Here is a 20830-nt window from a genome sequence, read left to right on the forward strand (position 1 = left end):
CGTCACCATTTTTCTTCAGGGTCATTCTTGAGTGGGCCTATAATCCTGCAGCCATCCACTTCTGGTTGGTACCAGCAGAGCTTTCAGACTCTTCAGATCCCAAGAACTTCCTTGAGGTACAGGTGAAGAAGTACTTGCTCCTTCCTCATTGTTATTGTTTGCTTCCTGCCTGCTTCCTATTTCGTGAATTTTATCCCAGAATGCAACTTTACTCTGCGTGTGGCAGAGCCTTCCCACAGCAGCAGCTGAATCTAGTTTGCAGCTTTTGCTACACTTGCAAAACCAATCTCATCTCCACCCCTGCTCAAAGACAGCAGCAGAAATACCACAAATGATTGTATAGAAGGGTGGGTTTGAGCTGAGAGATAATATCTTAATATTTGGAACAGGAACTCACTCATAATTGTGTTTTAGTATATAAAGGAGCAAATTATAAGGGAGGAAAAAAGTACAGATAAAATAAAATAGTTTTCAACACTGGGCTTCACAATAGAATCACCTGGGGAATTTAGAAGTATACAAGTACTTGGGCTCTTTCCCTAGAGATTCTAATTTACTTGTTCTGGGGCTTAGAACTTTTTAAAAAGCAGTTTTATCGAGATATATTCACATACCATACAGTCTATCCAAAGTGTACAATCAATGGCTTTTAGTATATTCTCAAAGTAATGCATTCATCACCACAATCAATTTTTAGAACATTTTATTACTCCACAAACAAAAATTCCATACCCCTTAGCAGTCACCTCTCAATCCCTCTGTCCCAGCCCTGCATGATCACTGACCTAATCTGTCTCTATATATTTACAGTTTATATAAATGGAATCAAACAATAGTGTTTTTGTATCTGGTTTCTTTCAGTTAGCATAATGTTTTTTTTAATATTCTTTTTTTTAACTTATGGGAAACGGACTTTGGCCCAGGGGTTAGGGCGTCCGTCTACCACATGGGAGGCCCGCGGTTCAAGTCCCGGGCCTCCTTGACCCGTGTGGAGCTGGCCCATGCGCAGTGCTGATGTGCGCAAGGAGTGCCGTGCCACACAGGGGTGTCCCCCGCGTAGGGGAGCCCCACGCGCAAGGAGTGCACCCATAAGGAGAGCCACCCAGCGCGAAGGAGGGAGCAGCCTGCCGAGGAATGGCGCGGCCCACACTTCCCGTGCCGCTGACGACAACAGAAGCGGACAAAGAAACAAGACGCAGCAAAAAGACACAGAAAACAGACAACTGGGGGAGAGGAGGGGAATTAAATAAATAAAAATAAATCTTAAAAAAAAAAATTTTTATTGTCTTTTTTAAAATGTTTTTTTAAATGATTGTAATTTTTTTCAAATTAGAGAAGTTGTAGGTGGGACTTAGTACTTTTTGAAAGCTTCTTAGGTGAGTCCAATGTACAGCCCAAGCTGAGAACCACTGATAGATGGCTAACAATGAAGAACCCAAAAATCACTTGGTTTGAATATGCACATGTTTTAATGAAAGAGATGGAAAAGACTGAAACCAATCAACACAGGACAATCACTGCCCTGAACTGACTTTAAGATGTGAAAAGTGAAGTCTGAGGTTGTCTTCTAGTTAAGCTATTGTGTCTTCTCAGTCCTCATCCAGCTTGTAACACAGCTGAAGTTGGAGCAGACCATCCATTGCCTGCTGGACAAGTGCCACAAAGAGGTCAGTTAATAACTGTGGGCTCTTGTGTACCTCTCAGAATCCACAGTGCAGCTGGCCAACACTGCTTTGGATAGGTGAGAGGATTGAAGTCTACAGGGGAAAAGTGGTCCTGAGGTCACGTATTGGTGGCCAGAGCTAGGGCCTTGGTCCTCTGATCCTGCTCCAGTACTCTGCAACTTCCTTCCTTCCCTTTCAGTCTCCCAAATGCTGCCTCCTTGTGGTGAAGTTACATCTTTCTGGCATAATTTCCGTGGCCTAGTCTCTGTATCTTCCTGAATACAATACAGATTTTCCTTGATGAATATACCAAAGAAATGTGTTAACTGTGTCTTAGTTTAGTTGTTTTTATTTATGTAGCATAAGGAAGACAAATGTTCAAGAGCATTTAGTTATAAATTATATTAAAATGATCACACCATTATAATTACTATGCATATGATTATCAGATTCAATTTATAATTATATATACATCAATACTTATTATAATGATGATACCACCTAACACTTACTGAACTCTTTATATATTCTAGACACTGTGTTAGGTGCTTTACATGCAATATTTCATTTGATTGTCTAAACAGTCCTCTGAATTTGGTATTATTATTATTTCCAGACAGAGGAGTGAAAAGTCTTGCCTAAAGTGCTCTAGCTATTCTGTGGAAAAAGTGAAATATAAACCTATACCTCATGACTCTCCCTGTAAGGCCATAAGTATGTGGCACATAGAGAGTGTTCAATAATAGTTGCTATAATAATAATGATGTTATTATTGCTTTTTTCAGCCAGCATTCTGTCCTTAGGATGTTTTCAAATTTAACCTTTCAGTTTCTGTTTCAAGAGGAGACCAAATATGTTCATTTTTATTAGGTTTAGTGATGTGTACTGATCTAGGTACTGAGGACTCTGTGAGTAATCTGACTCAATTCCTCTGGCCCTGGTAGTTCGTAATCTGAGGGAGAAGATGGATACTTACTCAGCTAAAGAGGCTGGTTGTCAATAGACAATACAGGGCAAGATAAAATTTGGTGGGAAATCTGTCCTGATCCTAATGTACAGAGTGGTTTGTGTTCATTTTCTATAGCTCTGTAACATGCCCTCCATGCAACGCAGCCTGGCCACCCTGACCCTCCTCGGCAAGCTGGTGGATGCCATCCCTGCTCTGGCAGACAAGCTTGTAATGGAATGCAGTGAGTGACCTTTGGGGAAGACCTGCCATTACCCTTTCACCTGCTTTGATCACATTTCCTCCTGGGTAGCCCTTTCACTGTGTAAACCTGAGAAAGTCATTACATTCCTTCTTGAGGCTTCAGTTTCCCCATCTGTAACATGTGCTATAGGTTCATCTGTTTCTTACTTCTTGGTCTCGTGTTATTTCCATTTATTCTTTTAACACTAACTAACTCATATGAACCTGACTTTTGGATGAACGAAATAATTCTGGGATATAAAATTTCCTTTTTCTATGAGTAAAATACAAATAAATACCTCACAGAGGATTTACAAAGGTAAATCACTTAATTTCTTCTAAGCCTTGTTTTTCTCTTTTGATTAAGTGTCCAGAAAGCATTTATTGTAGCTAAATTTTGTAACGTTCAGCTGAAAATGGTATGGAGAAGGTTTTTTACAAAGTCCAAAGACTGCATATGTAGGGGTTTATCATTACTACCCATTAGGGGTAGTAGTTTGGGATTTACATAGTAGTTGACATTGTGAGATTCCCCCAACCCCTTGGTCATTTTCTGGACAGGCAATCTGATGGAGCATCTGTTGAGAGGTCTGGTATACCCCAATGAGGGGGTGCAAGCTTCTGTCTGTTACCTCTACGGGAAGCTGTACTCCTCACCAATGGCAGCCGAGGTGCTTTCAGGCCATTTCCGGGAGAAGCTGTGTCCCCTCTTCCTGTCCACCCTGGACAGTGCTCAGACAAAGGAGCTGCAGATCAACTGCTTAGGTAAGACTTGGGACTGGAGAGAAGAGGAGGAACAAGCTTTTGCGGTTTTAGCTTTAGGACTTGAGATATTGGCTTCTCTAGTGGTATGGGGAAGTTTGCTTGTTTGCAAAGGATAGAAGCCACATGTTTGGAAGAGAAGGTGCACAGACTGTGCAAAAGTTACCGAGAGTTGGTGTGGCATTTCAGAAGTTGCCTTTTCAAGGAGAAGAAGGAAGAAAGTGGGACAGCAATTTTCTGCCTCTGGTTTCTGCATGCCCTGGTATATCCTATACAAGCTGCCCTGTCAATCTTCACACTGTACAGCTCAGATCCTGTCACTTTCCTGTTGAGAAAATCTTCCATAGCTTCCTCTGGCCTGCAGGGTAAAGTCCAAATTTCTCTGCTTGTTATTTGAGGCTGTTAAGGAGTCCCAGTGTATCCTCCCACCCTCTTTTCCTCCTACTTCCTTACATAAATATACAAGATGTATCAAATGCTTCTGAGCAGGGAGTTTTCATATTGTGGACAGAGAGAAGGGCATTGGGAGAAGGCCTGTTCTAGAGCAGGAGCTATAGGGCAGAGCAGAGTCTGTGGGTACAACAGCTTCTTTTCATAGTTTGGGCCAAGAGCTCCATTCACCATGGTCCAGCCGCATATGGTAAACATTCATTCTGAGCCAAGTCCTGTGCTGGGCTCTGGGGAAGCCCACAGACCAGTGTGGAAGACGCATGTGGAAACAATTAGAGTCTAGTCACAGAGGAAATGCTGTCACAGAGGATGCATTGAAGAGGGTGGGAGTGGGGGACAGGAGAGATTTCCCAAAGGAAAGGAGCTGGCCAGGAGAAGGAGGGAGGAAGCAATATGGACAAAAACACAAAAGGAGGGAAACGGACTTTGGCCCAGTGGTTAGGGCGTCCGTCTACCACATGGGAGGTCCGCGGTTCAAACCCCGGGCCTCCTTGACCCGTGTGGAGCTGGCCCATACGCAGTGCTGATGCGCGCAAGGAGTGCCGTGCCACGCAAGGGTGTTCCCCACGTGGGGGAGCCCCACGCGCAAGGAGTGCGCCCGTGAGGAAAGCCGCCCAGCGTGAAAAGAAAGAGCAGCCTACCCAGGAATGGCGCCACCCACACTTCCCGTGCCGCTGACGACAACAGAAGCGGACAAAGAAACAAGACGCAGCAAATAGACACCAAGAACAGACAACCAGGGGAGGGGGGGAATTAAATAAATAAATAAATCTTTAAAAAAAAAAAAACACACAAAAGGAATAAAGCAGTCTATACACATGGAGCACCAGAGCAGGGCAGTTAAGTGGAGTTAGAGCATAAATGTGTGGGTAAGTGCTCAAAGGTGAGGTCTGGGCATCCAGGAGCTGACCTGGGCTTAGGGAGGGAAATCTCAGCTGATGATACCTGGAAGTCCCATTTAAATGCCACCTCTTCTGTGGAGCCTTTCCTACCAACTCCCGCCACTCCCTGCCCCAGCCAGAGGTAGAGTCATCTGCTGTGTGTCTTATTATCATCTTACTCATTTATCCTAAAATCCTACATCCTGATAAGGCTCTTTATGATTTAACCCTTACTTACCTCTTCTGTCTCATTTCTCAACTCATTTTTTTCCCCAGTTGAGTTATATTTACTGTACAAAGAAATAAAAATAGGTCAAGAGAACAAGGATGGTATGAGTGTCAGAGCAGTGGCTGCACATGGTGTTGATACTATCAGTGCCAGAACCATTGGCATCCCAATTGTTTCGGTCATGATTCCAAAGAGAAGGGCCCTGTCCCTCTTGGAGGGTCGGGGTGAGTGGCCAAAAAAAGAGTCAAGAATGGAGCCAGCAGGGCCCTGAGGACCCTGCATGGGGCCGAGGCTTTTGGGGACCACCTCCTCGGAACAGTGGTGAAGCCAAGAGCCACCCCAGGGGCCCCAAGGAGCGGCAGTGTCAGCTCTACTTGTATCCCACCCAGTGCCCAGAATTCAGCCTTACTGAGCCAAGTGCATATCCAGGAACACAACACACTTTTTTGCCTTTATACGCTCTCTTCTCTCTGCCCAGAAATTGGCTGTCTACCCAGCTCCTCATCCTTCAAGATTTGGTGCAAATATCTTCTCCGTCCAGAAGACTGATCAGAGCCCCGTGCTGGCTTCCTCTGGTTTCCCATAGTTGTATGGGCTTTCTTAATACTCATCAATTAGTATTTATATTAATATTTAATATTCTGACATATAGTATTTTTTTACTTGTTAGCTAAATTTTGCATTTTTAGAATACTTTGGTGACTTCATTATTTCCAGCATAAGGACCAGAATCTTAACATACCTTAAATGGTCTTTTATAGTAGGACTCCTGCCTACTTCTCAAATATCATTGCTTGACATTTTCTCCTTTTTTGAACCCCTCTGGCTTTCTTTCAGTTCCTGGAATTTTGTTCCCTTGCCTGGACTGCTTCTCCCTACTTCACCCAGCTTCATCTACTTATCCTTCAGGTTCAGCTGAATTGGCACTTGTTCATGGAAGGCTTTATGCCCTTCCCCACCTCCCCTTGCCACTAGGTTGCATCTTTTTGAATACACTTCCATATATCTGGTCACTCCTGATTTGCATCATTTATCATAATTATATATATATATATTTTTTAAAGATTTATTTTGTTTATTTATTTAATTCCTCTCCCCTCCCCCGGTTGTCTGTTTTCTGTGTTTTTTTGCTGCGTCTTGTTTCTTTGTCCGCTTCTGTTGTCGTCAGCGGCACGGGAAGTGTGGGCGGCGCCATTCCTCGGCAGGCTGCTCCCTCTTTTCACGCTGGGCGGCTCTCCTTATGGGTGCACTCCTTGCGCGTGGGGCTCCCCCACGCGGGGGACACCCCTGTGTGGCACGGCACTCCTTGCGCGTATCAGCACTGCGCATGGGCCAGCTCCACACGGGTCAAGGAGGCCCGGGACTTGAACCGCGGGCCTCCCATGTGGTAGACGGACGCCCTAACCACTGGGCCAAAGTCCGTTTCCCCTATCATAATTATAAATAATCATTTGTGTGGCTTCCTTCATGTCTGTGTTCCCTGCAGGAGTATGTGTTCCATTTGTCAATCAAAACTCATTTATTGAGTTTCTGCTATATATCAGGGACTGTGCTGGGTGATGGATGATGTTGTAGTGAAATCGACATTATCCCTGCCCTCATGGGACTTAGAGTTCAGTGGAGTGACCAGGGGCTGTGCTTATCTTGTTTACTGTTGAATCCCTACACTCTTAGGCCTGGCGTAGAAGGCTGTCATTAGACTCCTATAGCAGGGAGCTGGATTGCTGAAAGCAATTGGTGTGTAAGGACTCTTAACACTTCTTCACATCTGTGGAGACATGAAGATGTTCTTCTGGGGATGTCAGAGAGGCTGTCTTGGGTGTATTCTGGTGCCTGTGCTCCTCTTACTTTACTTCCAACCTCTTGCTTTCCTAGGTTTGCTGAGGCAGCTGCTGAAATATGATCTCTTTGTATCCATGATCATGAGCAAGTCTGCACTGGAGGAAGGTGCTGAGCGTGTCGAGGGGCCACCAAGAGAGACTTCATTGCCTTTGGTGCTCAAAAAGGTAGCTGTCTTATGATGCCTGCTCTCTGGGTTCAATAAAAAGGGAATCCTCCTGGGTCTTGTCCTAATCTACCACCCCTTCCTAGCTAGGATGTCCAAAAGTGTTTTCTTATTGGCTGAAACATTGTGTTATTACAAGACTCAAAGTAGGCTTCTTTTTTTTTTTTTTAAAAGATTTATTTATTTATTTATTTCCTCTTCTCTCCCCCCCGCACCAGTTGTCTGTTCTCTGTGTCTATTTGCTGCATGTTCTTTGTCCGCTTCTGTTGTTGTCAGCAGCACGGGAATCTCTGTTTCTTTTTGTTGCGTCATCTTCTTGTGTCAGCTCTCCGTCTGTGCGGTGCCATTCCTGGGCAGGCTGAACTTTCTTTCGCGCTGGACGGCTTTCCTTACGGGGCGCACTCCTTGTGCGTGGGGCTCCCCTGCACAGCAGGGCACTCCTTGTGCGCATCAGCACTGCACGTGGGCCAGCTCCACACGGGTCAAGGAGGCCCGGGGTTTGAACCGCGGACCTCCCATGTGGTAGATGGATGCCTTAAACCCTGAGCCAAGTCCGCTTCCCCAAAGTAGGTTTCTTTTCAGTCATAAGTTCTTATCTCTGCACCTTTCCCTTAATATCTGGGCTCTGAGAGGGGAGAATAACATAAAGCAACAGAAACTAAGGCACCTCAGTTGCTTTATTATTATTATTATTATTATTATTATTATAATTTATTCTCCCCACCTCATTGTTTTGTGCTTGCTCTCTGCTCTCTATGTCTATTTGCTGTGTATTCTCTATCTGCTTGTCTTCTCTTTAGGCAGCACTGGGAACCGATCCTGGGACATTCCAGAGTGGGAGAGAGATGCTCAATCTCTTGCACCACCTCAGCTCCCTTGTCTGCTGCATCTCTTACTGTCTCTCCCCTGTGTCTCCTTTTGTGCATCATCTTGCTGCATCAGCTCTCCACATGAGCTAGCACTCTGTGTGGGCCAGCTTTCTGCTCAGGTCAGCTTGCTGTGCAGACGAGCACTCCTGCACGGGCCAGCACTCTGCGTGGGCCAGCTCGCCGTGCAGGCCAGCTTGCCTTCACTAGGAGGCCCTGGGAACCTAACCCTGGATCTCCCATATGGTACACAGGAGCCCAATCACTTGAGCCACAGCTGGTTCCCGTCAGTTGCTTTAAGGTTAAAACTGGAGCTCCGTAGCTTGGTGCTGAAAGCCCTGTTTGTCTAGTCCTTGCTTATCCTTTCAGCCTCATTTACTGTCTCCTCCTCCCTACAACCCAGCACTCCAGCCATATGCAGTTTCTCCTTGGTCCTGCATTCATAGGTCATCCTGTCTCTGTGTCTGTACAGGCACCCTTCTCTCTGCTGTAAAGCTTTTAAGGCTGGTAGGGCTGCCCTGCCACTCTGGCTCCTTTGGGCAAAATGTACTCCTCTGTCACAGTTCTTGCCTTCCGTATGGTGATTGGGAGATGCATTTTCTTCAGGGCAGGACTTGAGTCTGGTCATCCCTCTCCCCAGAACTCAGCAAGGGCCTGCCAGAACTGTTATCAGGGATCAGTTGACCAGACTGCGGGGTTCCTTCTTCAGCAGGGGCACAGGAACTTACAAAAAAATCTTGTGTCCTCACAGTGCACCAAGGCAGCCTGGTGGTGGCAGTGGCAGGGATTAGGGACACCTCCCTAGGAAGAGAGAGAGCTTTGTGGGGACAAGAATCTGGGTTTAGAGGTCCCAGCCTCCAGCTATGTGTGGAGACTGTTTTTCTAGCGGCAATTTTGGATATTAAGTTTCCTAGGCTACTAGCAAATACCATGAAATGGGTTGGGTTGAACAATGGGAATTTATTCACTCATGTCTTTGAGGCTAGGAGAAGTTAAAAAGTGAGCTGTCAGCAAGGTGATACTTCCTGAAGTTTGTGGCATTGTAGGGCTGGCAGCCAGCAATCTTTGGGTCCTTGGCTTTTCCATTATATGGCAATGCACATGGTGGCATCTTCTCCTTTCTCTTCTGGTTCTGTTGACTTCCAGGTCCTTGCTTCCTGTGACCTTCTCCATAAGACCTCCAGTAATAGGATTAAAACCCATCCCAGGAAGCGGATTTGGCTCAACTGATAGAGTGTCCGCCTACCATATGGGAGGTCCAGGGTTCAAACCCAGGGCCTCCTGACCTGTATGATGAGCTGGCCCATGCACAGTGCTGATGCGCACAAGGAGTGCCATGCCATGCCAATCAGGGGTGTCCCCAATGTGGGGGAGCCCCACGTACAAGGAGTGTGCCTTGCAAGGAGAACCACCCCACACAAAAAAGTGCAACCTGCCCAGGAGTGGTGCCATACACACAGAGAGCTGACACAGCAAGATGATGCAACAAAAAGAGACACAGATTCCTAGTGCCGCTGACAAGAATGCAAGCAGACACAGAAGAACACACAGTGAATGGACACAGAGAGCAAACAACTGGGGGGTGGGGAGAAGGGGAGAGAAATTAATAAATATTTTTTAAAAAAACAAACCATCCATCCTGATTCAATTGGCCATATCTTAACTAAAAATGACATCTTCAGAAGGTCCTATTTACAGAGGGTTCACATCCGCAAGAATGGATTAAGATTAAGAACATGTTTTTCTGGGGAACATACTTCAGTCTATCATAGCTGCCAGTGTTTGTGTTCTTGCTGGTGCAATGTCGATTCATTCATTTAGTCAAGTACCTACTGAGCACGAGTGTGATGTGTCAGGCACTGGGAATATTTGTCTGTCAACAGACAAGTTTCTTGCCCTTGCACAGTTTACAATCTAGTGAGGGAGGCAGATAATAAACAAGTATATTGAACAAGCACAGTAATTATAGGTTGTGATGAGCGCTGTGAAGGAAATAAAGGGACACAATAGAGCTCAGCAGAGGAATCTGTTGATAGGTTGAGTGGTCAGGCAGGGCATCTCTGGAGAGCTGACATTTAAGCTGACATTTGAAGAATTAAAATAACCCAGTGATGTGAAGAGTGGGCAGAATGACATTTTGGGCAGAGACAACAGTAAGGAAAGACCAAGGAGCAGGGAGTGCTTGATATGTTCCAGAAAAAGAAGGAAATCCAGTGGGACAGGGAGGGAAAGGAAGAAGTAAGGAGAAACATCCCAAGATCAGGCTAGAGATTAAGCAGGAGAAGGTCATGCAAGCCCTGTTAGGTCATGGTAAATAATTAGGATTTTAAAAATATTTTCATAATTTTGTTTATGATAGAAAATGAGGGTTAGAGTGTTTTCTTCAACATGATAAGGAATAAGCATTTTAAACAATAAGCAAGAGTTGTTATTTTGCTTAATGGAGGAATATAGTTCTTTGATTCTGTGACATTTCTTTTTTATATAGGTTAACACCTCTGAATTGGTGTTAACATCAAAAGTATGTCATATTTACTTGGTAGCACTTTTTCTGAGAGGTACATAAAATAATTGGCTACCTTATACTCAATGGCATCTTAAAATACACTATGTTATTTCATTTATAAAAGGGAACAATATAGAAATTAATGTTTAGAAACTCCCTTACATACTAACAGAAAGGTGGTTTATGTGTCCATCTGTAAATCCAGTATGGCCGAGATGAGGTTAAGCTTGCAGCCCTCAGATGCATCTCTACCAGACATGAGAGTAACTTGGTCTGTTCCCTTGAAGCTCTAAAAGCAGGCACACTTACTTTTCTGGTAGTGTATGATCTACTGGGCATTTCCCCCCAAAAGGTCAGTTTCTACTACACTGAAAACATGTGGTTGCAGTTAATCTTCTCTTTGATTTCTGAAAGTGTTCTAGGGACTAATAGCTAGGGTATCCAGTAGGAGTTTGGATTTTATTTAGAGTCCAATGGAAATTCATCAAAATGTTTTGAGTAGAGGAGTAACCCGATCTAAAATTTTGATGGTAGAGGCATATCAGTTGTGGGAAGACTCCTAGATTTGGGCTTTGCTTACCTGCATTTCTACCTTAGCTTTGCCCTTTACTGGCTATGTGGCTGGGAGCAAGTAATTTAACCTCTCTGAGCTTTTGTCTTTGTCTGCAAAGTGGGGATTCTAGTAGAACCTTCCATTTTTATATCACAGGACTGTAGCAAATATCAAAACCAGGCAAAGGTTTTTTTTCTTGGCACCTAAGAGGTGATCAGCTGCTGCAGGGTGAAGCTGAACATCTCTTTCCCAGCCACTGGCTGCCAGAAGCTGTTCAAAGTGTATGATGAATGCACACTTCATACCTTTTCTCTCTGAGAAGTGTATGGTTACAGAAGTTGCTGCTACTGATGCTCTGGGTGACGAGTGGAAAGGTTGTTTTCTAAATCAGTGGTGAAAACAACAGGGTTTCTCCATGAAGCAGGGGTGTCTTGACCCATGGCTGTGTCCACCTGTTACTCAGTAAGGAGCATTCCTATTATGGAGCAAGAAAAACTGGAGACTGGGAAGTAGATGTGACTCAACTGATGGAGCGTCTGCCTACCATATAGGAGGTCCAGGGTTCAAACCCAGGGCCTCCTAGCCTGTGTGGTGAGCAGGACCAAAGCACCCAAGATTTAGCATCTGGTTACACAAAGGCAGGTGTATCACTATGAAAAAACATCATACTAAGAAAAATAAGAAAAACCCACAGAACCATGTTGAAATTTTGGCCACAAGAGTGAAGGAAGCCAAAGAAAAATACCAGGAATAGATTGCCAAGAGATAGAGGCTGTCCTCTCTGAAAACTTATACCTCTAAGTCTAAGTCCAGTAAAAAAATAATATTTTCTAAGTGTAACAAGTAAATAAGATGAGACAATTAAAAAAAAAAAAGATGGGAGCTGTGAAAGTACTTTTGTCAATGAAGGGCTGAGCACTTCTTGGTAATGGTCTTAGTGTTCTTTGAGTGCTACTGGTGGATTTTACGTAGTGCCCTTTTGTTCTGTTTCTGACCTGCTGCTGTTCACAGATACTCTTTTCCGTAATCCATGACCTCTGTTGCTGAACACCGTCCTCCCGCCTGGTGCTGTGTGGTGCTTGAGGAATTCACAGAAGAATTAGGCGTCTGTCCTGGGGTGCTCAGGCTGGTTCTATCTGGTCCTGTCAGTGTGACTGAAGCTCTTTTTCCCTGCCTGTTTCTCCAGCTTCTCCTCTCTAGAGATGAGACTCTGCAGGTGGCCAGTGCCCACTGTATAACTGCAGTGCTGGTCCATTCCCCGGCGAAACATGCCCCAGCCTTCATCCATGCTGACATTCCAGGTAGGGGATCTCAGAGCTCTGACTGGACCTGAGGCTCACAGCAGGGGTAGCAGCAGCAGCTCTCGCCGGCTCTTCAAGTATGGGAGGTGATAGGTTCAGCTATCTAGATCTAGGAAGTGGGCCTCATGACATCTGAATCCTCTTGTCACAGAATTCTTGTATGACCTTGAGTAATTTATTACTGATCTTCATCATCTTCTTCACCATCTTGGAATAAAAACCCAGTATGGTATGGTGGAAAGACCTTTGAACCAGAAAGGCAGAGGGAAGTAATGTTTCTCAAGGGCCTGATATGAGCCAGGAGATGTGCCAGGAGGTTTTGCAAATATTACCGTGCTTAGGTCTTTATCTTTGCCATTTTATGGATAAGGATGTTAAGGATCAAAGAAGGGAAATAATTGGCTCAAACTGACAAGGCTGGTCATAAAATTAAGTCTCTCTGGCCCTAAATCCTCTTTTCTCTGCCTCATGCTGCTGCTCCTGAGAATGAGGAGAACTGAGTTACAGTCCCACTTCTACCACTAACAGTGCCTCTCTCTGGGCCACAGTTGTTTAAAAAGAAGGGAAGATACTATATCAGTGCTAAGAATCAATAATAAGGGGTATGGGGTTTATTCTTTTGGACTAAAGAAAATGTTCAAAAATTTATTGAGGTGATAACTGCACAACTCTGTGATGAAACTGAGAACCACTGAGTGTACACTTCAGGTGGATTGTACAAGGCGTGGACTGTATAACACAGCCATGTGGTGGATGATGGACTGTGGTTAACAATACAAGTATGACACATTCTCTCATGAGCTATAACAAATGTACAGTATTAACACATGCTGTTAATAATGGGGGGGTATATGGAAAAATGTATACCAAATATAAGCTATGGACCATAGTTAGTAGTAATATTTTAATGACGGTCTTATGTAATCTGTAACAAATGTTCCACAACAATGAAGGGGTCGGTGGAGGGGTGATGAATGGGAATTCTGCACGACATGCATGATTGTTTTTTAAGCTCACAACTTCTCTAATAAGAAAGGGAGAGAGAGAGAGAGAAAGAGGAAGGAAGGAAGAAAAGGAGGGCACTTTCCAGGTTTATCTGTGAATTGATGATTATGTCTCATGGAGAGAATGTGTGAAAGACAAAACAACAGGATTGAGATGCTGAATAAGTCCAAGGCACAAGCATTAGTTAAGCAATCATGATCACACAGTTGCTATTTGTTGTTTTCTCCCTCTTTCCCTGGCCAGAGTTCCTCTTTGAGCGTCTGTCTTCTTCCAGTGAAGTGCTTGTCTGGTCCATCTACAACTGCTTGATACTCTTGGCAGAAGAGCCACTGTTCTTTTCAAAGTGCCACACGGTGTATGGTTGGTAGTGGGGATCCCTTATTAGCTCTGGGGTGGGTGGATAGTGTCTAAAGTTGTATAGCAGTGATTAAGGCCTGCCTTCTACCTCTGAGAAGGGTGCTGGGTCTAGTCATTTCCATCAGCCCAAACTCATTACCAGATCCCACATGCAATCATTGATATCCATACATGACTGTTTTGAAATTAAAATAGTTCTGCTCTTCACGATTATCAGAAGTATATATGGGGAAGCAGACTTGGCCCAATGAATGGGGCTTCCGCCTACCATATGGGAGGTCCGCGGTTCAAACCTCGGGCCTCCTTGACCTGTGTGGAGCTGGCCCATGTGCAGTGCTGATGCGCGCACATGGAGTGCTCCCCGTAAGGAGACCTGCCCAGCGTGAAATGAAGTGCAGCCTGCCCAAGAATGGAGCCGCACACATGGAGAGCTGACTCAGCAAGATGACGCAACAAAAACACAGATTCCCAGCGCCGCTGATAAGGATAGAAGCAGTCACAGAACACACAGCGAATGGACGCAGAGAGCAGATAACGGGGGCTGGGGGGAGGGAATAAATACAAAAAGAATCTTCAAAAAAAAAAAAAAAGTAGATGTTTTGACTCTTCAGTTAGGAAAGGGCACTCCTATTAGCCACTAAATGAATTCCTGTTACACCTTAAAAACAGCTCTTAAACAGAGCTACTCAGCCTTTCTCCTGCCCTAGGTATCTATCCAGTTAGTTTCTAAGTTTTGCTGATTGAACCTTTCAAAGTTTCTTAAATTTGTCCCCTCCTTCTCTTTCCTGGTGATACCTTCCTGATCTAGGACTTTTTTATATCATATCTGGGTTTTTATCATAGCCTTTGGACTGGACACATTCAGCTATTCATTACATATTCTCTGTTCCTATTCCGTGCCAGGCACCACATTGGAACCTCTCGAGATTTAGAAATACCTAGCATGTGGTCCCTGCCCTCAGGGAGCTTACACTCAGGGAGGGGAGAGAGAGATGTAAACAGGCAATTTTAGTACAAGCTGATTAGAGCTCTGTTAGAGGGAAGCACAAGAACTATGGGAGCTTAGGAAAGGCCCACAGTTCTGCCTGAGTGATCACAGAAAGCTCCCTGGAAGAGTGGAGGCCTACCTGGCTCTTCAAGGAGGCATCGGAGTGTGCCAAGTAGAGAAGTTGCAGCTCACTCAGTCGGCATTCACTGAATACCCTGAGTGCCTGTGCTTTGGCTTGTGTGGGGTATTGGAGAGACTGAGACCAATCATGTCATGGCCCGTTCGAAAGATCTTGCCATCCAGGCCCATCAGCTCAGTCTTGTCAGGGCCCCTCCACAAGAGACCTTTAGCTAATATATGCTGCCCAGAGCCTCTCCCCTCTCCTGGGTGGGCAGAGAAGGAACTACAGAGCTCTGATCCCTGGCATCTACCTGTCACCCCTGAGGCAGGGATTGAGTCGGTGGTGAGGAGCCTACAGGGAAGCCTGAAGATGAACAACACGGAGCTGCACAAGCAGGGCCTGCTGCTCTTTGCTGAGATCCTGACTCGGTGAGCAAAGCAGTGGAAAGGCAGGCCTGTAGGGCCAGCCTGGAGAAGGAAAACAGTGAAGTGCTTCTTCTTGGTGGGGTCCATGATAGGAGTTCACTCACCTGTTCCTCACTTACCATTTCTCAGGCAGCCAGAGGAGATCAAGCTGTTCACGAGCTCAGCCATGTGCCGAGATGCTGGCCGTGCCCTCCGGGAGGCCGTGAGCAGCCCCGTGCTGGAGGTGGCAGCTGAGGCAGTGAAGGCGGCGTCTGCATTCCTGAGGTGAGAAGGCCAGTCAGGCTGATCTTCCCACCCTCTCAGGGTGAGGGAAGCAACTGTCTCCTTTGAGACGGCAAGCTATGTCCTTTAGGTTACTTTATATATATATATGTCTTTCATTATGGACATTTTCTCCAGCTGCCTAGTGATCTTTGGCTGTTTTAGACTTAAGGGTGGGGCGCTAAAATGCTAATGGGAAGTTCTGTGTAGACTGGGACTTGTCGACTCTGGGTTTCACTAAGGAGAAGCTAGTTAGGCCATTTCCTTGGGGAAACTTTGATGTCAGTATCTTTAGGTTTCTCTTGGGCTGTTAGATTACCAGAGGAGACTGCAGTCTCCTGCTTGGGTGGTGGTGGAAAGTTCTGAGAGCCATATGGGGACCTCAACATTCAATAAGTAAACTTCAGCTAATCCCCCTGTATAGTACCTCCTGTTGGAACAATAAGAGACCCTCTATTTTATCATCTTTAGAGAATAAACCTCCTGACTTCTGCTAGGGTTTGGGGAAGGTCAGGTGCTTGCCTGTGCATTGTGGGGAAGAGAGCTGGAGGGCCAATTGCTTTTAAACAAATTTGCAGTGAGTCTATTGTAGTCCACATGTAGTCCCTGCTTCAGGGGTACATGGCACCACTAATTCCTGTGCCTTTTGGAGGGAGCAAATCCAGGTACTTCTTAGCTTTCTCCACTGCTGGTGTAGGATTTAGCTTTCATAGATCTGCTAAGTCAGTTATCTCTAAAATGTTCTTTATCATCTAGTCTGCATTCATTTTCTTTGTCCTTTTTTTTTTTTTTAATCCCTTTATTTTCATTTTGGAAAGGAGCAGCAGAGGTAAATGTATTTGTTGAATTAAACATCTTTAGCCAGAAGCTGGCAACTCTTTAACACCTATGATTTCCAGAGTTCTAACTCTCGTTCTCTTACATAATTTCTCCTTAAATTCTCTCCTTACTCAGAGAGATTCAGCTCCTTGCTATATGTTGATAATGCCCAAATCTGTAGTTCTACCCTAAAGTGCCTGTGTTAGTTTCCTATTGCCTCTGTGACAAATTACAACAAACTTGGCTTAAAACAACAAAAATTTATTTTTTCATAGTTCCAGAGGCGAGAAGTCTAAAATCCGTTCAACTGGGCTGAAGTCAAGGTGTTGGCAGGACTGCCCCCTCTGGAGGCTCTGGGAGCTAATCCAGTCCTTGCTTCTTCTAGCTCTGGCGGTTGCTGGCCTTCCTTGGCTTGTGGCACATCACTCCAGTTGCTGCCTCCATCTTCACATGGCCTTTTCTTTGTTGTGAGTCTAAACTCCCTGTTTCTCTCTTATAAAGACACTTGTGATAGCATCTAAGGCCCACCTGGGTAATCCAGGATAATCCCCTCATTTTAGAATCCTTAATTTAATCACATTGGCAAAAACTTTTACCATATAAGGTAGAGGAATTAGGACTTAGGACCTCATATCTTTGGGGGCCACCCCTTCAGCCCACTCCAGTTCCCTACTGACCTCCAGACCACATTCCCAACTACCTGGTACCTCGCTCAAGAAACTTCAGACTCTGTCTGGGTTACCACCATATAGAGGGACACACTCAATCTGGGATCTAAAGAATTGGATTTGAGTACTAGTTCCACAGTTAGTACTCAGTCATCTCTTGCTCACTCCTCTTCAACACACCAAATTTACTCCTGCCGTGAGGCGTTACTACTCCTTGTTCCCTCTGCCTGGAATAGTCCCTTAAAGCCTTGCAGGCCTGGCTTCTTCTCATCATTGGGGTCTTAGTTAGAGAGGCCTTCTCTGACTGACCAATCTTAAGGAGCCCATCAGTTCACTATAGTACCTACCAAACCCCTGCTTGTTCTTCTTTACTCATTTGTTTTCTGCCTCCCTGCACTAGAATATAAGCTCCAATGGGCCAGGGACCTTGTTTGTTTTTTTGTTGTTATTGTTGTTTGTTTGTTTTCAGTGATATATCCTTATTCCTAATGGATACAATAAAGATTGTAAGGCCAAGAAGGGAAATTATCCCTTAGCAAGAAGCTAGATGTTTGGGGGAAAAAAAATGGAGGAAACCCATATGTATTTATAAAGTTGATTTTGTTTTGTTTCCATGTTTTCCTTATTAAACTTCTAACAAATTAATATATTCAAATAATAAAAAATAAAATAGCATAGAAGGGTTTATAATGAAAAAGCACAACCCCCTACCCCACCCCTACTTCCTAAAGGAAATTAAGTTGAACTCTTTTAGGTTTTAGTTTTGGTGATTATCTCTCTAAATCTAAACAATATGCTTATAATTATTTAACTTGTCAATTTAAAACATTATTTCTTGACTCCCCAATATGAAAGATCAAGATTTAGCTCACATCATTCTCTCTTCTTTACATCTTCTTGGCATACTATTTATTTAATAATGTCAGACCTTTAAATAATGTATTTAAAACTTGTATTTCTTATTCCATCTACTTGAAACAGTATTCCTTTACTCCCCATTTGATAATACCCACTTGAGGATGTTAGTACCTGAATTTGTCCTTCCCCTCTCCTCCCTACCTTCTGCTTCTAAAGTTTCATTAGCTGTGCATTTAATTTTACATGATAAAGGTTGTTAATATTTATAGTCTCTTCTGTAACCATATTTAAGTCTTCATGATTTGACTCTAGGTTTCTAAAAGCTGAAACAAAAAATAGCATTTGCATTACAATAACTATTAGCATTTACATTATAATGACAAGTACTATTGGAATTATTGTTTCTTTTTCTAAAGTCTAATTTAATTCCTATGCCCCATCAAAGGAGCATGATCCTATCACCATGTCCAAACTGATTATCTTTTCCCATATTCTACCAATTGCTCAAAATTCTCTTTTGTATGTTACTTTGCCTCTAGGAGAACTTCTATAAGATAAATTTTTGAAAGTGGAATTTCAGTCAAGGGATATGAACATTTGTCAACATTGGTTTTTATAAACCTTATAAAACTCTGCTAATCTGAAGGGTATCATGAGAAAGAAATTTTCTGCTATAGCATTTGTAATAGGATTTATCTGCAAGTAACAGATAATCCAGAGTTACAGTGATTTAAAGAAGGCTGAAGTTTACTTTTCCTCACATAAACGGCTGGTTAGGTTGTCCAGAGTAGTCTGTGACTCCACAATCATTAGGGAGCCTGTTCCTTCTAACATGTTGCTTTACCACCTTTGATACCTAACTTCTGCCTAATGGCCCAAGATGGCTGCTTCTGCTCCAGTCATCACATCTACAAACCAATCAACAAGAAGGAGAAAATGGAAGGATAGGTGAATACCTTCTACCTTTAAAGGATACTTCCAAGAAAGGATACTTCCAGAACTTGGTCACACGGCCATACCTAACTGTAAGGGAGGCTGGTAAATATAGTCTTTATTTCAGATTGTCATGTATCCAGGTAATAGTAATAAGATTGTAGAGGAAAGGGAGAGTATATATGAGAGGCCAACTAGCAATTTTTCTTAAAGTAAAATGACATTCTGGATGCTGCAGTGGTGGTGATGTCCTTGGTTTCACCTGCCTGGTATGGGTTGCTCTCTAACTGTGGGAAACAGATGGCAGGGCTTAGGAATGTTCCTGGTATCTGAGAGACTCTGATAGACTTTGTTCCTCCCTGGATTTGGATCTTCAAATCTGGGACATGAACCCCAGAGGGTGTGTTCTCTCATGCCGAGTGGGGCGTCTCCCAAGGGGTTGGTGCTATAGGGGACCGATAAAACTTTCAGGCAGGAGGTAGAATTTGAGCAGGGCCATGAGAGATGAGAGAGATTTAGATTTGTGGAAGGACTAGGCTTAGCAATGCATGTGGCTGGGAAAGTATAAGGACTACTGAGAGCACAGTAAGCAGTTTGGCCAGCAGGCCATGCAGAATAGTGGGTAAAGAGGCTGGAAAACTGGTGAGGTTGAAGTGGTGGGGAATCGTGAGTAGAGGGCAGGCTATTGTTCCTTAGATTACTTTACTTTTGACTATAACTTCCTAGAATGTTCACTGGAGTGGACCCTCTTAGGTGGAATGGTTCAGAAGGTCTTTGGGAAGCTCAACTGGAAGGAGGAATGGAAAGTGAGAACTGCCGAAAAGAATTTGAGCGTGATGGAGCTGGTGCAGAGGCCCTACACTGAATTGAAGGAAAGGGGAAATGCACTTGACTGAGAGCCTGTTAGAAGGCCCAGCAGATTATGCTCAGTGTTCAAGAAAAGATAAGGGTGAACACAGGCTCTTCCTTAGTTACTGTCCTAGGCCAAATAGTGTCCCCCTACTGTCCACCTGGAACCTGTGAATGTGACCTTATTTGAAAATAGGATCTCTGCAGATGTCATTAGGTAAGATGAAGTCATCCTGGATTAGGGTGGGCCCTAAATCCAGTGACTCGTGTCCTTATAAGGAGAGGGAGATTTGGACTTGCAGATACAGACACACGCAGAGGTAAGAGCCGTGTGAAGACAGAGGCAGAGATTGGGGTGTTGCGGCTACAAGCCAAGGAGCGCCAAAGGTTGCGGACAAACACCAAAAGCTAGGAAGAGGCAAGGAAGGATCTTCCCTCGGGTCTTCAGAGGGAGTGTGGCCCTGCTGAAACCTGGATTTCTGACTTCTGACCTCCACAAGTCACCCAGTATGTGGTAATTTGTTACAGCACCCCTAATACAGCTACCTCGACCCCGTCTATTATTCATTCATTCGAAATCTTTTTTATTTAGCATCAATTTACAGTGCAACTAGCTCTGTTTAGGTAAAGTGTTGGAGCTCACAATTAGATTAATGACTCTTGCCACCTCTGAGACTATAGAATATGAGAGCTCAAGTGGGCTCTAAGTGTTACCTGTTCACATTTACTCCCTATTCATAAAGATTGAATCTTCCAGAGTAGTTTTCCAGTCCCTGCTTATAATCTCCACGAATGGGGATCTCACTTCTTCTGGACTGTCTCCTCTACCTCCATGGAGTTTTATCCTTAGAAAGTTCTTCTCTATACTGAATCAAAGTCTAGAACCTGATAACATTTGCCTACTGATCCTGGTTTTCCTTATTGGGGTAGTAGAAAGTTTGCTTTCTCTTCCCAGAAGAACTTAGCACTTTTTTGAGAGCAGTGGCTGTATGTGTCTCTTGACAAACCTTCAATTTTAGGTAACACTTCTTTCACCAGGAGGCCCTTCTCAGTCTCTGTATCCTTAAAACAACAATAAGTCATAACTGCCGTTTATGTGGGTTTACTGTGTGTTAAGCATCTTGCTAAGTGCTTGGCATA

General features: G+C 44.2%; 1 protein-coding gene across 1 annotated transcript in view; it reads left to right on the forward strand.

Moving 5' to 3' along the window:
* Window positions 1-20830, forward strand: part of MEI1 (meiotic double-stranded break formation protein 1) — a 103167-nt gene that overhangs the window by 18277 nt on the left and 64060 nt on the right. Inside the window, exons 4-11 of the mRNA XM_004484138.4 lie at window positions 1594-1667; window positions 2749-2854; window positions 3415-3618; window positions 7051-7181; window positions 12292-12406; window positions 13655-13771; window positions 15206-15305; window positions 15432-15566. Coding sequence (XP_004484195.2) covers window positions 1594-1667; window positions 2749-2854; window positions 3415-3618; window positions 7051-7181; window positions 12292-12406; window positions 13655-13771; window positions 15206-15305; window positions 15432-15566 — 982 coding nt within the window. The remainder of the gene's footprint in view (window positions 1-1593; window positions 1668-2748; window positions 2855-3414; window positions 3619-7050; window positions 7182-12291; window positions 12407-13654; window positions 13772-15205; window positions 15306-15431; window positions 15567-20830) is intronic.

This window comes from Dasypus novemcinctus, chromosome 12 (assembly GCF_030445035.2).
Source record: "Dasypus novemcinctus isolate mDasNov1 chromosome 12, mDasNov1.1.hap2, whole genome shotgun sequence".
In the NCBI taxonomy this organism is placed as follows: domain Eukaryota; kingdom Metazoa; phylum Chordata; class Mammalia; order Cingulata; family Dasypodidae; genus Dasypus; species Dasypus novemcinctus.